We start from the raw sequence: 17,600 nt of genomic DNA on the forward strand, positions 1-17,600 counted from the left end.
AGAACTACATATATTATTCCTCATGGAAATGAAAGGCACCCAAGTTGCTGATTTCTTACATGCGAGTGCCGGGAATGACTATATAATGTATCTTAGAGAAAGCGGAGAAGCTGCTCTTAGTAACTAATAAGATTCTGTCATTTTTCTAGCACCGGCATTAACATGAAAGAATCAGATCGGTTAGTACTTTATCTTTCTCCAAAATCTGATAAATCTCCCATGAAATATTAATATTTAATTTTAAAGCAGACCTCATTATGTATTTTTTAAACGCCTTTGGTGCAGTGGGAATCCTCCCTCTGGCTGTAATGTATTCCCCAGACATCAGTCACTTACCACCATTTATTTCGCTCTGGCAGTGTCAGTTTTCTCAAACGAGCACAGTTGCTGCGATGTACAAGGGACCGACAGTCTCCTACTGTGGATGACATGACTGTACCGTAAATCAGACATGCTGTATGAATTACTGGCTGATGTGCCTGGTTTCACCTGGTTAGACCTTCGATATTTACTATTTCCATCTTCCGATCCTAACTTATATGCTTAGTTCATTTTATGCCTCTGGGGTCCCAGAGTGTGTTCGTATCAAGAGTAAATGAAAGACATTTACATTTTTTTTTTTTAAATATGAACAAATTAAAGATGGGTTATAAAATGAATGTAAACCCCTTTTTTTCTCTACTTAAGGATCTCTTTGTAAGCCACATTGATGGTACTCTGGAGCAGGCCACGTAGAACTGCCCATGTGAGAAGCAGTCCTCCCTCGAGTTCCCGCCACCTTCAGTGAATCCACCTGGAACTTTTTGATGAAGAAGCCCTTTAGGGGGAACTGCAGCCTCTTGAACTCAAAGGGGTACAATGATGGTATGAACACCGACACCCCATCCCGACAGAAGTACAGCTGATGGACACTGCAGCCTTGATGACATTCCTCTTGAGGACCTTCACTCACAGCCTGGTGCCATTGCAGAGTTTTGTCAGGTTGACGTTGTGCAACAACATCACTGGAACACCCATTTGGAGGAGAAGCTTGTGTGCTGGGAGGCCAGAGGGATTGACGAATTCCACTGGGTTGTGGATCAGGTCATCCATTTGCACCACCAAATTCACAGACCTTTTCCCCCATTTCTACCCTTTCGAATGACTGAAGTAGTTGTATTAATGACAATAGCTTTGTGGTTTTGGGGGATCAGAACAGAACCACTGATCCAGGTTTACCCGTTTTGGTGTTAATTAAGACAAAATCGTGAATTTTTTAGATATTTGTATGGGAAACCTTTGGAAGCCAAAACCAAGTAGATACTTTATCGGACCTAAGATATTAAACCAAGTGAATTTGGCAATTTTTTACACCTAGACTTTAAGAATTGAACAAGATATAGATATTCTATTAAACAGTATGAACATCTTCTGCTGATTCAACTTTTTAGGATAATCTATTTACTATTAAATAATGACTGCCATACTGTACATCCCAATGTTGCAATGTACTAAGCCTTGGAGAGAGATTATCTCAGTCTACTTTAAAGTAGCAAAGAGATTATAGAGGTCTTCACTAGACCCTGACATTAAAGAAGGGGCGGGAACCACCAGGGACTTTACCTGTACTGCCTGTGGGCCAATCTGACCATGTATATGTACAGTATATTGCATAATATATATATTTGTTTATACTGTACATGTACACATACACACACTAAGGGCTGATTCAGCACCGCTCACTAAGCAGCAGTTGTTCACTGCTTAGCGAGTGGCTTAGCGCTGTCCGCCTGCCCCCCACCGCCAAATCCCCTTGGTACCATGCGGCCGAAGGGGAGAGAAATCATTCGACGGTCGCCAACCATTGAATTATTTCTCTCCCCTTCGGAAATCAAAGTCAATCTAAACTGACTTTTATTTCCGTTGGAGTCCGCCGAAGAGGGGGCAGGCACTTACCCTGGTGTCGCGGGGCATTCCCCGGCCCTCCCTCTCCGCAGCGGGCAGCCCGACGAGTGTGAAACTCACCAAAAACCATTCACTCCCAAGGTGTGCACATGTACAAATACGCGCAGACCGCCCCTCCCCCCCCCCCCCCCCCCCCATCATCGGAATGGAGTCTAATTCGGTCCCGTCCGATCCAACAAGAATCACCCCTAAATTCATTAAGTTACTTTCTATGTCGAAATCAGTTCTATCACTGCTGGAATGGGTAGGCAGATCCAACTGACAAAACCATCATTAAGGGTGGGGAGATATAACACATTGTGGAGATATAAAGAAAAAAAAGAAGTGCGGAAAACGTGCTTTTAAATGCTGACCGGGCCGCAGTATGGAGAGCTGTTCTCTCCGCTGTAACATTTCTGAAGAACATTTATCAAAATCCAAAATAAGTACCTCTTCAGCTATGTCAAACTCCCAGACATATGGTCAACTTTCTTCGTAAGCGTTATGTTTAGTTACCAATGTACCGTGCATTATCTTGTCTGAACATTTACTTGGCTTTTAAAAAAACACAAAAACCCTACACTTGATAAACGTAATGAAGCAATGAAATACGACTCTAGAAAATTACATCACTGTGTGCGCTGCCCTCGTTAATTTGCTAATAAAATATGACCATAACAAACTGCTTATTGCTAACCTTGAATCCATATTATTTACAGAAAGGGACAACACAATAAAAATTAAATAAAATAAAGTGGTAGCGATAAAACCTTCGCCCTGGCATAAACTACTAATAATAATAAAATAAAAAAAACACACAAGACAGGAAGGCCGTTTGGGTGAAAGCATTAATTTTATGTCATAAATTCTGTACTGAACATATAGTATGAAGATGTTAGCATCTCTGTACAAAAAAAGTAGAATGGTTGAATTAGGTTTTTAACCGCTTCACCGCTCATGAAGTGTGCCGCGGTAGCGAAACGGTTAAAGAAGAGTATCCCATAATTACAAATAGAACTCCAACTGAGCCGTAGAACAGGTTGCACAGCAAGTATGACCATGCCTTGCCATGACATAAGTTCAAACTCGACTTTACCACTGATATGTGTGTGGTTGTGATTGGGGGGTGGGGGGGGAGACATATGTTTCAATTTTGCTATCTGAAAATTTGCAAAGCTGCTTAAATCTTTAATAGAACAGGCACGGGTCCTCAGAATCTCAAACACACAGGGAGCTCTTGCTTAAAGCTTGATCATGTTAATGCGGTTTTCTTCCCAGGAGATGGGCTGGTAAGAGGTAGAATGAACAGCTGTTTCTGCCGACCGTTCCAAGCATCAGACTTTGTTCTCTTGGTAGTGATGATTCTGCAACAGAGCAGCTGCCACCCTCCGACAAGGAAATGAGGACCAGCCGCTTTGGGCATCCTATCCACAGATTGTTATGAAAAACCTGTATCTCTAAGTAGGTAGTGCAGAAGGCTGCCCATTTGCCAGGCAATGCATTGCAGAGGGAGGGGATGTGTTTTATGCCGAAAATAGCCGGCCTGTTTCATTCCACCTGTCTCCGAATTATTCCATCACAGAACATCGGTTGTGTGTTTTTTTTTTTTTTTAAGCCTAAAAAATCAAAACTGTTTTTTTTTTTTTAAATCAGTTCTCAAATATATGTCTGTTGACTGTGGTTGCTTTGACTACTATGAACGGTTCTATTAAGAAGTACAAAAGAGATTTAACCGTTGAGGATATTGGTATTCATTATCCTGAAAATTAGTTTTTAGTTAACAATTATCTCATGATGGGTTCACCGGTGAGTTTTTAGGAGCAGTAAAACCACTATATAGTTTCTTCTTTGTACACCAAGTAAACTAGTTATTTTTAGAACTGGCCTCGGATGGCACAACATATTCTGATAAAGCAATGTTTTGCTTGGCTGGCTTAAGAAATTGCCATTTGCGATAAGCAGCGGCGTGCTATGCATTCAGGTTTAAAGGCCGGCTGAGACAAAGTGAATTTTTCTTGCCCTGACAACCCATGTAACATATGTCTGGGGGGTGGGGGGGTCAAGAGCTGCAAGCAAAAGCACAGCTGTCCCGCGTAATGCTGATTGCCAAGTCCAATACTCAGCAAGAGTACTACTCAACATTATACCGAAACAAAAGGATATTTTGATTGACAAAAGGAATTTGTTCTCCTCTAATTTCGTGGCATATTTCTCCTTTGCCTGCTCTGACTGTGCTTGTGTAATGAGATAACTGTACAGTATTAAAACATGTTGACGCAGTGACAGAATTACAGATAGCACGGTTTATAAAAGGTTTCGGTTGCCAAAGATATTGCTCGGATCCACGTAATTCTTGACGGACCGGAGCATTCCAATGCCGACGTCTGAAATGCTGTCCTTCAGCCACTGCTTCCGTAACTTCCCCACTAGAAGAGAGGAGGGGGACAAAGAGTAAAGAAGGGAGAAAAAAAATAAATAATGAAATAAATAAAAATAAAATGCTTTGGTATACATTCATGATACAAGCAGCCAATCAATCTTGTGGCCATGAATGAATAAACACGGAGTGATAAATGCTTTTATTCAGAAATGAGAAATGTTTTCCTTTATTTGATTTATTCAGCCCACCAGACTATCAAGCTCATTAAGTTTGGTGTATTCCCAAAGGAAGGCTGCATTCAGCATTGGCGGCTCTCTCTGCACACTGCAAGATATAGATGAGGTTTAGGCGGGGATTAGGGATTGCTTAGCAAATAATGAAATGGTAACCACGTTTATTTCCCAAGAACTAAATCGTAATGTAATGATCTACTACAAAAAAATAAATAAAAAAACACCATAAAAAAATTAAATAAATAAACAAACACACACACACACACCTAAGCCTGCTTGAAGCAAAAGCTTTTAAAGCTAGTCTGCTACCTTCTGTGTTTGTGCCTGTGTGAGAAATAGATGTAGTTTTACTCTCTGCCAGCAGATGGCAGTGTTTCTGAGACTCACGGACACTATAGATATATATATACCGTATTTTCCGGCGTATAAGACAACTTGGCGTATAAGACGAACCCCAACATTTCCAATCAAAATATAGATTTTGTTATATACTCACCATATAAGACTACCCCTCTTCCGCACACCTTCCACACTCCATGTCACTAGCAGCTGTCTGGTCTGCCCTTGAATCCATATTTATGGATACCTGTAGTACCAGTATTAACCCCTTGAGTGGTGCGTTTTGCTGGGGCAGGACAAAACTATCAGGGCAGGTTTGTCCACCACAAAGTTGTAAGCCCCCCTCACCTCTGCTCCGGCGTTAGTACGCTGGAGCTTTCCTGCAGTGCTGCCGCTGTCCCCCCTGCCTAAGCCGCCTGGGGGGACCCCCCCCCCCTTCTTATGCATACCTTGATACTCCAAATCTCTTATCAGGTCATATAAGAGACATTTTGTATCCCAATTGCACACTGAATGAGAAAATAACTACATATTGATCAGATAATGCATATAAGAGACATGTCAGTGCTGCCGCTGTCCCCCCTGCCTAAGCCGCCTGTCACATTCAGCAGTGACGTCAGCGGCACTGCTGATATATATCAATAAATATAAAAAAGTACATATATACATATACATATATATATATATATATATATTTGCCGGTGCCTTCACAGTAAATTGAAGATTAGTATCCAACGTGGGTGCGGCACTCGTAGCAGAAATAAACACTATGCATATATACAGTATATATATCTTCATCATCATATATCATCATTTACTCATATGGCACCACAAAGGTTCCGCAGCATCTATCAATACATAAATGAGCCAAAAATACAAGAAAACAAAGAATTGCAGTACAAGCCAAGTACATGGTAAATAAAGACACTTAAATCAGGGAATAGGACACTGAGGCAACTATTAGGGTGGTTAATATATTTATATTCTGAGAAAAGCACATGAGTGGGGAGGGCCCTGCTCGTGAGAGCTTACATGATAAATTATATCATCATCTACATATATATCCCTGTTGTCCGTGAGTCTCCGAAACACTGCCATCTGCTGGCAGAGAGTGAAACTACATCTTTCTCACACACAGAAGGTCGCAGACTAGCTTTCAAAGCTTTTGCTTCAAGCGGGCTTACTAGTGTGTGTGTGTGTAATATATATATATATATATATATATATATATATATATATATATATATATATATATATATATATATACACACACACACACACACACACACACACACATATATATACATACATATATATATACATACATATATACACACACACACACACATACATATATACATACACATACAGTACACACACACATTTATGTATACATACGTACATACATACATACATGTATCTTACTACACACATACACACAGGGCCTTATTCTAGTTCACTCTTTCTGACAAATTCCTTCTTAGATGGACAAAACCATGTGCACTGCAGGTGGGGCAGATGTAAAATGTGCAGAGAGAATAAGATTTGGGTGAGTTATTTTGTTTCTGTGCAGGGAAAATACTGACTGCTTTATTTTTACACTGCAATATAGATCTCACTTTGAAGTAAAACCCCACCCAAATCTAATTCTCTCTGCACAAGTAACATCTGCCCCACCTGCAGTGCACATGGTTTTGTCCATCCAAGAAGGATTTTGTCAGAAAGAGTGAAGTAGAAGAAGGCCCACAGTGTGCAGAAATGTAGAAAAGACTGCCGACAGAAGGGTACAACGCTGTAACTGGAATTACTTTAAACATCATTAATCTACAGGAATTACACATGGTACTATAAAAATATCAATAAAGAAACTACAGCTGCTCATTATTTTCTAGGCTTGTAGAGAGTCTCGAGCAAACAAAGTTTAGCATGGAAAGCCTCATTCATCTTCTCTTTAGCAATTTATAGTGTTACTTTTTTATTCTGCAAATGTAGGTTTAATAGCGTTAATAACTGCCTTGTAAAAATATGAATATTCACAATAATTTTAAGATGTATATATATATATATATATATTTTTTTTTTTTTTAGAGAAAGTCAAGTTCAACACCTCTAGTAATCTGCAACAGGCTGCTATAATGAAGGTACAAAGAATTAATAGAGTATATGGTAGCACATGTAATGAGATTCCGAAAATAGAAAGAATCTGCGACATGAGAATTGATCTATGGCACCAAGCAAAAAGAAAAAAAAAAGTTACATCTTAGTGTCATAATTAATGTACGCAATCCTCTATCATCACTTCTTATTGTGTTACAGTGAAACCTCAGCTATTGCTTCTTATTAGGTTAAAGTAAGCTCTATAGTTACAGCGACCATATTGCCAGCGATGTATGCCCGTGTGTACACAGCTTTAGAGTAACCAACCTGATTGCACTATTATTACCACCAGCAAGTTCAAATATAAATAAAATGCTAAAATATACAGCTGGTCTCTTAGATTTGTATGTGGGATAGTATTTCTTTAAACTACACAACTATTTAGTATTTGCTAAAAAATACAATAAGTAAAGTGTTCGACAACCTAAAGAGATCATGAATGACATAGGGATAAATGGTACATTTGCACCAATGGTATTTGTGGCATTATTTAATGATCAAGACAAGCTAGAACAATACGGTCTAGAACCTTGTTGGCTAACCTCGACACTCCAGCTGTTGTTGAACTACACATCCCAGAATGCCCTTCTTCAGTTTTGCTATTTGGCCATGCTAAATCTGATGCCACATCGGGTGCTGGAAGAGGGGTGGCAGTGGAGCGGGCACCGAAGTGTTGGCACTGGTGAAGCGGGGAGAGAGCGGTGGAGCAGCAGTTATGTGAAGGAGCGTTGGAGGCGGAGAGGCTCAGCAGCGGAATTTGAAATAAGATTTATTCAAACTGGGCGGCCGTCTGATTGGCTGAGAGGGCCACCCAGTGTTTTAAATAATTTTTTAAAATTCTGGTGCTGCTGCTGAGCCACGCCGCCGCCAGCGTTCCTTCACAGTGCTGCTGCTCCATCGCTCCGGTCCCTGCTCCACTGCCACCAGCACTCAGGTCCTTGCTCCACCATCACCCACACTCCAGCCCCCGCTAACCGAAGACCACATGCGATCACTCATGCAATTCTATAAATATGTGCAGGACATAATGTTTTTCGATGCGACATACGACTGGCTGGCCCGTGCATCGCATCGGGGGGACCCATTATTCATGCATACAATCCTTTGATTTAATGCACAGATGCGGTCGGAATCGAAGGATTGTATGCGATATCGCCCTAATGTATGGGCATCATTAGATTTACTAAAGCTTCTAAAACAGACAAGTGAGGATGTTGCCCATAGCAACCGATCAGAGATTAGATAGCATTTCTTTTTTTTAAATGATAGAATCAGATTGGTTGCTATGGGCAGCATCACCACTTGTCTGTTTTAGAACCTGTAGCAAATCTGCAATTTAGTGGAATATTTACTATGGTCGATGTCGATAGGTTTAAAACCTCCATACACTAGGCAATTAACCTCCAATTGCAGCAATCAATCATAGGGAAATAGCCCAAATTGCAGGTGAATCACAGCAGGTCCGATGCGAAGCGCGGTCTCGTGCGCATCGCACTGGAGCCTCGGCGTCGCACCGGCTGCACAAGCAACCGCATGAACATCCCAGAGGGGAGAAGTTGTCCTAATGTATGGGGGCCTTAAGATCGCTCTTAAGCGATTTGGGCTTCCAGGGCTAGAACACACATTTTCTAACATTTTAAAAATGAATATAAAAATTCATCTGTCAGTAAATGTGTATTTCAGCCCTAGAAGCCCAACATTGATTACAATAGATTTTTAAATACCAACCTTTAGTAAATATAACCCATTCTACGTGGCTCTTGTTGTCTGAACTGGGGACCACCATTATTATTATTATATGTTTGTATGTAACACACTAAATAGACATAGACATATAATTCATTGGGGGAGGTTTATCAAAGCTTGGAGAGAGATAGTACCAACCAATCAGCTTCTAAATCATTTTTTCCTAGCACAGCCTATCACATGGCAGTTTGAAGCGGATTGGTTGGTATTTTCCTCTCCAAGCTTTAATCTCACTCATTTTGTTTATTTGCATAGTTTCATTCCCTTCTGATTTAGCCATACAAAAGTATTCCCATTCAAGGTCTGCTGTAGACTCCATATATGAAAATAAAGACCAAAATGAAATATACATTTTTTTTTACTAAATCATCTTTAATGAAATTAGACAAAACAGTGGTTTGTGTTTTGGTAACTGATGTAATAGAATTTGTGGTATCTTTCTACAATATTTCTGGACGTTGGATTGTGCATATGGAGTCTGAAACCGTGCACAATGCCCACTTACACTATATGCAACAGGTCACACTGAAACACAAACAAACGTATCTTGTCAGTTGCAGACATAACGCAACATGTCAGTTAAAGTGATGGAAAACCTTTTAAGAGCCTTTGTTCTCAATTGTTGAGCTATCAAACTGTCAGATTAACAACCGCAACCACCACATAGTAACTTTCCGAGACATGTTTGTTTAGGACAGAAGAGAAGGCACTGTAATTCTCTCTCCCCTCTACCATCCAATCATGGAATCTGCAGTTCACTGCAATGATGAGGATTTTATTTAACCCTTTGAGTGCCAACATCTGTGATAGTTTCCCCTAAAAATTCCGGCCATGCTCTAGTTTGTTATATAAATTCAAATAATAAAAAAAAAAGTTGTGTAAAAAAAAAAGATATTTCCTATATAGGGTAAACATTACAGGTTATTATGATGAATAAAACGCTTTGCTTGGCGATTTTGACAACCTCGCTTGGCCCTCAAAGGGTTTAAACATTTCATTTGATGAGCAAATTTAAATATAGATACAGGTTGTGTGTCCCTTATCCGAAATGCTCAGGACCACAAGCATTTTGGATAAGGGATTTTTTCTGTTTTTGGAATATTTCTTTCGGTACTTGTGTATTATCTGGGCGCCCGATTTTTTCATTGCATGCCACTACTTAAGGCATGCGATTTTTCATTGTAAAGACCCAATTTTTAATTGTATAGTCACCCATGGGTGATTTCATACCCCCACTATCCAACTACGCACGGAGTTGATTTTATATAGTGTGGCGAGCGCAGCGAGCCCGAAGCGTGGCGAGTGCAGCGAGCCCCGCGTGGGGACGCGGATTACTTTGCATGTATTCTGCATCCGCTCGCTACACTATATAAAATCAACTCCATGCGTAGTTGGATATTGGGGTTATGAAATCACCCATGGGTGACTATACAATTAAAAATTGGGTCTTTACAATGAAAAATCCCATCGCACGAATTGTATGCCACTATATTGCATGCGATGCGATGCCATACAATGAAAAAAATCGGGCGCTCAGATATTACACAAGTACCTTTTTTTCTTCCATACTTTCCTGGTCCCTTGGTGGTGCCCCGATGGTCCCCAGGTGCACCCCTGGAACCGGAGATGCCGCTGAAGAGGATCCCAGAGGCCACCGTGGACATCAGGGGATGAGGGAAGTATGAAAAAAGGGGTGTGGGGCACACGGTTTTTGGAATATTTATGTTTTTGGAATACACGGATAAGGGAGACCCAACCTGTATTTGGTTCTAGGTAAAAACATATTTAATATATAAATAAGCTGCATCTTAACCTACAGAAAAAAATAGCAATTTCCAATGTATATAAAACGGATTCTTAAGACACTTTTGTATAGTAAAGGGTCCCAATATATTTATTACAATGCTCTGTTCTTTATTGTAGACTAGAGCAGACGTGAAACAAATAGTTACAGACCTGTACATAAAAACTAGTCAGCGCTGACTGTAACAGGTTGGCGGGAGTCCGTACGGTTATCTCAGTAATGCTAAAGGGGCCTGAACCTTCTTGATCTATCTAAACCATCTTTATGGGCCCAGATAAATTATTAACCAGTGTGTTTCTGCTGTGGATACCTACATATTTGTTTTCAGAGTTCTGTTTAGTCTACAGCGCAGCAAAGGTCAGCAGGTTGCCGACACCAGGTCAGCAGCGTGGAATTTTTGCTACAAATCTTCGGCTGAAACTGTACAAAAGTCTCAAAGAACAATTTCAATGTGAAACTTAAGTTTGAACTTATCCAAAATCCGTCTTTGTACAGTAATGAGGGGAAAAAAAATCCCACTTGCCTCACAAAATACCCTGTTGCTTATACACAAACTGGATGCACCACGAGGGCAGCGGCTGGCGTTCGTCTATTGCACAAGCTGCGGAATATCAAAGCTACTTAATAAGTTGTTAAAGTCATTAATAAGTATGTGTTTCCAGGTTGAGGGCCAGATGCACTAAGCTTCAAAAGTGTTAAAATGGAGAGTGATAAACAACCAACCAATCAGCGCCTGCCTGACATTTTTCAAACACAGTCTGTGACATGGCAGGTAGGAGCTGATTGGCTGGCTGTTTATCACTCTCCATTTTATAACTTTTGCAGCTTAGTGCATCTGGGCCCTGAGTCTCTCAAATCCAAAATGCTGGGACCTGAGGTATTTTGGATTTCTATGTAGTTTGGAATATTTGATACTGTAATGAGGGGTCCGAGTTTGCGCAGGTCCAGGATTTTGTCCAAGATTGTCCCTACTATTAAATAGAGATGAGCGGGTCCGGATCTACGGGATCCGACAGATCCGAATATAGCGATCCGAGTCGGCTCGGGAGTTCCCGCCTAAATTCCGGACCGAAAACGAGGCAAAACGCCATTATCGCGCTGTCAGATTCTCGCGGGATCTGGATTCTATACAAGACGCACGCGCACCCAGCCATCTTTACTCCAGCATAGGAGAGGGAAGAGGGTGGTTGTGCTCTGTGCTGTGCTATAATAATAATATATTATTTTGCTGCTGCTCACTCGATTAGGGTCTGCAGGGGCTGCTGTACACAAGTCCAGTGTACAGGGGCTGCAGTGGCCAAGGGGCTGTACAGGGCCTGTGTCCAGTGTGACAGGGCCTGTGTCCAGTGTGACAGGGCCTGTGTCCAGTGTGACAGGGCCTGTGTCCAGTGTGACAGGGCCTGTGTCCAGTGTGACAGGGCCTGTGTCCAGTGTGACAGGGTCTGTGTCCAGTGTGACAGGGTCTGTGTCCAGTGTGACAGGGTCTGTGTCCAGTGTGACAGGGGCAGTGTCCAGTGTGACAGGGGCAGTGTCCAGTGTGACAGGGCCTGTGTCCAGTGTACAGGGGCTGTGTACAGGGGTTGTGTCCAGGGGCAGTGTCCAGTGTGACGGCTGTGTCCATTGTCCACGGGCTTTGTCCAGTGTGACGGCTGTGTCCAGTGTACAGGAGCTGTGTCCAGTGTCCAGGGGCAGTGTCCAGTGTCCAGGGGCAGTGTCCAGTGTCCAAGGGCTGTGTCCAGTGTGACAGGCTGTGTCCATCGTAAAGTAAGAAAAATAAATAAAAGTAATAAATAAAATAAAAACACATTTTTGGAGGATGATAGAGGAGGAAATAGTGGGAGATCAGCAACCTGATAGAAGTGCTGAAGCTGCTACCACCAGTCATGACAAGGCCGATACCTCTTTGTATTTTTTGCTCTTTGGAGCATTTCTCTTTTTTTGGGATAGTTTATTAAACTGCCACCCTGTCTGCCCCTGCAGTGCCGCTCTGCTTCCAAGATGTGCCAGGTTGGAAGTGTAAGGTCCACATGTATGTGATGCCCACTGCTGTTGATTAGCTTAGTCATCCAGCTACCTCGGTATACCCTTTTGGCCCAACTACAGTAAATGAAAACAATTTTGTAAGCTGTGAAATGATCAAAATTGACTAGAAATTAGTGTTATTGAGGTTAATAATAACTTTAGGGGCAAAAACAGGCCCAAATTCTGTTATCTTAGCCATTTTTAGCATTTTTTTCATAAAAATCCAGATCCAAAACCCACAAGGGTGGTTTTGCCAAAACCAATCCAGATCCAAAACACGAAGGGAGATCCAGGTCCAAAACCCGAAAAAGTGTCCGCCGCATATCTCTACTATTAAAGCGGCGATCATTAACAAGCCAAAATTAGGTTGTTTTTTTTGTGAGGGGTTAGGGGGCCTGATTCAGACTTGATCATGCCTGAGCATTTTAGGGTCGGTGTAACGTCAACTCCAGCCCGGATATATTTTTATCAATCGCACCGCCGAGTCAGTCTCTGGCTATTCTAAGCCTGTGATGACTGGTGCCCAGTGTAAAAATAATTTGATGGTGAGCCTGTGCCGATGGGTTTTGGACACTCTAGCGGGGCGGTGGCTTAACCTAATGCTGGCTTTTGTGAATTTACCACCCAATCAGCTCTCAACTGCCATGTTACCAGCTGTGTTTGAAAAATGACAGGAGTTGATTGGTTGGAACTTAATCTTCATTTACTTTATAATGTTGTGCATTAAACAAAGTTTGTTTACACCGCCCTATCAGAAAGCAATGGTGTCACCATCTATAGACTGTAAGCTTGCGAGCAGGGCCCTCCTACCGTTTTCGACCGGCCAGTTTGTTTCATCACCGTTTCCAACGGAATTTCCTGTGCTATACAACAAACAGTTAATAAATAATAAATCTCGGCCGAGCTCAAAAAGTTCAGAGTTTTGGAATTTTGTCATAGACTCAGCCCGTATTATTTATGTACCTCTGTGTAACTTATTTCCCACTAAACATATTTTCACCCCGAATTAACTGGTCAAAAAACCCCCCCATCATATTAATTGAATATTTCATTTAAATTGGACTGTATTTAAGTGATGTTTCTCGGAGGCAACAGTAGCCCATTGATTTATAGGTAGATAAGAGGCAAAACAAAATCTGGCTGCCTTTCTGTAACTGCTGCCTGTAATAGAGCTGCGGGGGATATGTCCCGTGGTTATAGATGCAATTGTCCTGAAAATACTTCAAACAACTGCAGAAACAAGATGGAGTACATCAGAGCCACAGCGGGGTGTCCGGCAGCCAGCGTGCCTGCCTGCTCATCCACCTCAGGAAATACAGCAATGCCACAAGGGAAGCCAGCGACTTGCGAGCAGCCACCGAACGGCCGTTGCATATTTAATGAAGTTGCTCTCCAAGTGCTGGAAAACAGAAGGTGCTCGGAGTGCATCATTAGTTCTGTCAGAGTGATAATTTACACATCTATCTTGTCAAATTTTCTATGGTTTACACTTTTTACTAGAATAAATCTAATGTGCATTTGATTAGCGGACTGGAAATGGAGAAAGAGAGAGAGAGAGAAGGGAAGATATTTCCATGGGTCCTGTAGAAATATACTGTGCGATATAAGTGCTTCTGTATTTGCTTCAGATTGTGGCTTCCCTGAGGGAATGAGAAGAGCTGCTCAGAAATGGACACAGTATAATATATACCTGTGCGTCAGAGGCAGTGCCGGTACACCGCGGCAAACGCATTGTAAGATCACGTCAAATCCACAATAATAAAGTTTGATCGCTCAACATAAACTTTTAAGAATACTTTACAAAGGCTCGGATACATCGTCTTTGTATTAATATCCCAAGTTCAATGGTGAGATCTAAAGGGGTGTACACACGGAGAAAATTTTTGCTATTTTCTAAGCAATCTGACTAGATTGCTTAGAAAGTAAGCACAGATCTCTCCGTGAGTATGCTCTGAGAGATTAAATATCTCTTGCTAACTAAGTCAGTGCATGCAGTCACAATCTAGTCAGATTGCTTAGCAAATGACTGCAAATCTCTCTGTGTGTACAGAATGAGAGATACTGATCACAATCTCCCATTCTGAACCATTACCCTGACTTTTTTTGCTTAAGCAAAATTTTTTAGAAAAATCGCTTAGCAAAATCACATAGCACAAATCTCTGCATGTGTATGTGCTCCCCATGGGAGATCTTGACACCAGCAAAATTGCTTAGCAAAATAGCTTAGCACAGATCTCTACGTGTGTATGCCCCTTAACTGTAAGGACCATCTTGTCATTTGCACTTTAAAACACAATCTCTCATGGAATTTGAGTAAATACTTTTATCTACATTTCTTTAAACAATCATTTTAAAAATATCTTTCCTCATTTTTGTAGATCTAGTGGAAGGAACAAATTAGAAAGCCAAATGAGATTTCTCAGATGTATTTAGTAATGTCTTATACTGCATATAAATATTACAAATACCGTACCTCCCAACTCTCCTGATTTTCGTGGGACTGTCCTGCCCAGGGCCAGCAGCTGTCAAAGCACTGGCCAAGCTCCCAGGGGGCGTGGCTTCACAGGAGTGCCGCGACCAAAGGTTATGTCCCCTGGTTGCTAGGCCACACCCCAAAACTCGGGCGCATTCAGGCATCCCTCCTTCCGTGCACTTAAAGTTGGTAGGTATGCAAATACAGAGTTTTGGTTTTGCATCCGGTTTTTAAAGTTTCAATTTCACTTTGCCTGTTTGTAGACAGTAAAGTCGAGCAAACTATTCGCAAATAATTATCTATTTCAGGAGAGTTTTGATAAAAACTATAGATTGACTCATAATACTGGCGAGGTGAGCCAAAAACACTTTAACCCTTTGAGTGCCGAATAAATATCTGTCAAAGTAGGTGCGAAAATGGCCAAGCAATGATTTTTATTCCTCATAATGACCTGCAATGTTCACCTTATATAGGAAATAGAAACCTTTTTACGCATTCAGTTTATTTGAACTTCTAAAACGAATGTGAGGAGCGACACCACTCACATTTGAAGCATTTTAGCATTTAAAGGGTAAAACGTGCATGGGACAGACATAAGGATATCCTTACAAAGAAACAAGGATCAACTAGGGCAGTGGTTCCCAAACTGTGTTCCGTGGCTCCCTGGGGTGCCTTGGAGTACTTGCAGGGGTGCCTCAGGGTGGTGGTCCAGAACCAATTCAAATTGTTTGTGGTCCATGTAATAGGCAAAAACAGTGCTTGTGGCTTCCAATTAGAAAATATGTGGATAAGCAGAAGTTAATATTTGTCTCACCACATAACTGGACCAAAGCATGACATATAAGCAAAATATATTTAATTTAATATTGTTTTTCTGAAATGTTTGATAACAAACTTTGCACCTAGGGGTGCCGTGAAAAATATTCTGATACTCTAGGGTGCCGTGATATAAAAAAGTTTGGGAACCACTGAACTAGGGTGTGAGGTTACAATATGGTTAAAAAAGGGGCAGACTAGATGGGCCAAATGGTTCTTATCTGCCATCAAATCACATGTTTCTAGCTTGGTCAGACTGAGATCCGGGTAATTGGGAGGAGAGGGCAACACCCTGAATTCACTATGTTCTCCAAACGATCACAAACAACCTGTGCAGTGTACCAGTCTACTCCACATTAATGTCCACATGAAGGAAACGCCTTACAGCAGCTTGTTCTTGCATTGCGGTTCCATCTCTTCCCTAGGTAGGCAATGCACACATACCCGTCTGTCAACATATTGCTACAGAAAATGGGATACATTGAGCAAATGATCTTCTACCATTGATCCAAGATCAGGTTAGAAAGATAGCATGTCCATTGTAGGCCATTTCAATGGTGGACAGGGGTAGGCATGTACGGCAACTAGTTACAGCTACATGGGGGTTAAATGCCCCAGATTCTTTAAAATGGTTTGCAATCTGAGTCAAGGGGCCCTTCCTTTGTTTCACAGCAGGAGGGAGAACCTTTTTTGATCTCTGACACCGATGATTCTTTACTGTCCAAAACCTTGTCAACAGTTTGAGGCTTTTCCATCCTCGGGTCACTGTAGGCGGGTACTTACCATGGTTACCCTTCAGAACCCGCTCTGATCCAGTGGTCTGGCCATAAAACAGGTCCTTATTAATAACACTCTGGTCTTTACACCTGCCAGTATCTTCTGCATTCAACACAACGGTTACAAAAACCTAAAGGCGGTTTCTCAATATATTTGACATGGTCCACTATTAAGACATAGTGGATGCCTTTCACATAATGTCTTGGATGTATGTAAGTCAGTCATAAATGTATCATGGGACTTTTACCATGTTTACCTATAATTTACAACAAGACTAATAATGCTTAAAAAGGTCACAAAAATTAAAGTTATGGTTCTATTGAAAACCCATATTTGTATTAGAACACTTGCAGTACCTCTACAAGGCATATTCAATTAGTCACGGTGTTCTGCCCTAATGCAGCTAATTATTGGGTAATTACTGCACGGCCCGGGGAAAGGCTGTTCAATTAAATAGTCATTTCCCGCACCGAAAATCAGCAGGGATCAGCATGTGGCATCCAGAGATTCCATGTAAACTGCGTAATCAATGGGTTTTCCTTGCCCGTGACCTCCCAATTGTGACATTTTCTCGTGGACACTTCCACAAAGGTCCTGAAGCGGTGAGGAAGCACATCCTTGTGGATTCATGCATGGCGAATAGCCGTGGATATATGAATATGCTCCTATACATGTGTGGGAACATATAAAAAAGCCTATGTTCTTCGTGGTGGATTGAATAACCTGCAACTTTACAAATAGGTCCTATTGGAACTTATAAATGTAATTAACATTAGAAGTCTATTTTGATGTTTCTGTTGCTTTCCCCCCAAAAGGGGAAATATGGACACTCATCTATTCAATGCCGCCATTCATGACAGTATTGAAGGGTGTCAGATCAGACTTTTTAAAAAAGTCGGATCTGTTTTGTTGGAAACAGCCATGGATTGT

General features: G+C 41.4%; 1 protein-coding gene across 1 annotated transcript in view; it reads right to left on the minus strand.

Moving 5' to 3' along the window:
* Nucleotides 1-2,757: 2,757 nt before the first annotated feature.
* The window catches only part of AGPS (alkylglycerone phosphate synthase), a 172,905-nt gene continuing 158,062 nt past the window's right edge, over nt 2,758-17,600 (minus strand). The window contains exon 20 of the mRNA XM_083154721.1: nt 2,758-4,349. Within this exon, the coding sequence (XP_083010847.1) occupies nt 4,228-4,349 (122 nt within the window). The 3' untranslated portion in view covers nt 2,758-4,227. The remainder of the gene's footprint in view (nt 4,350-17,600) is intronic.

This window comes from Crinia signifera, chromosome 7, assembly GCF_055691185.1.
Source record: "Crinia signifera chromosome 7, ASM5569118v1, whole genome shotgun sequence".
Taxonomy (NCBI): Eukaryota; Metazoa; Chordata; class Amphibia; order Anura; family Myobatrachidae; genus Crinia; species Crinia signifera.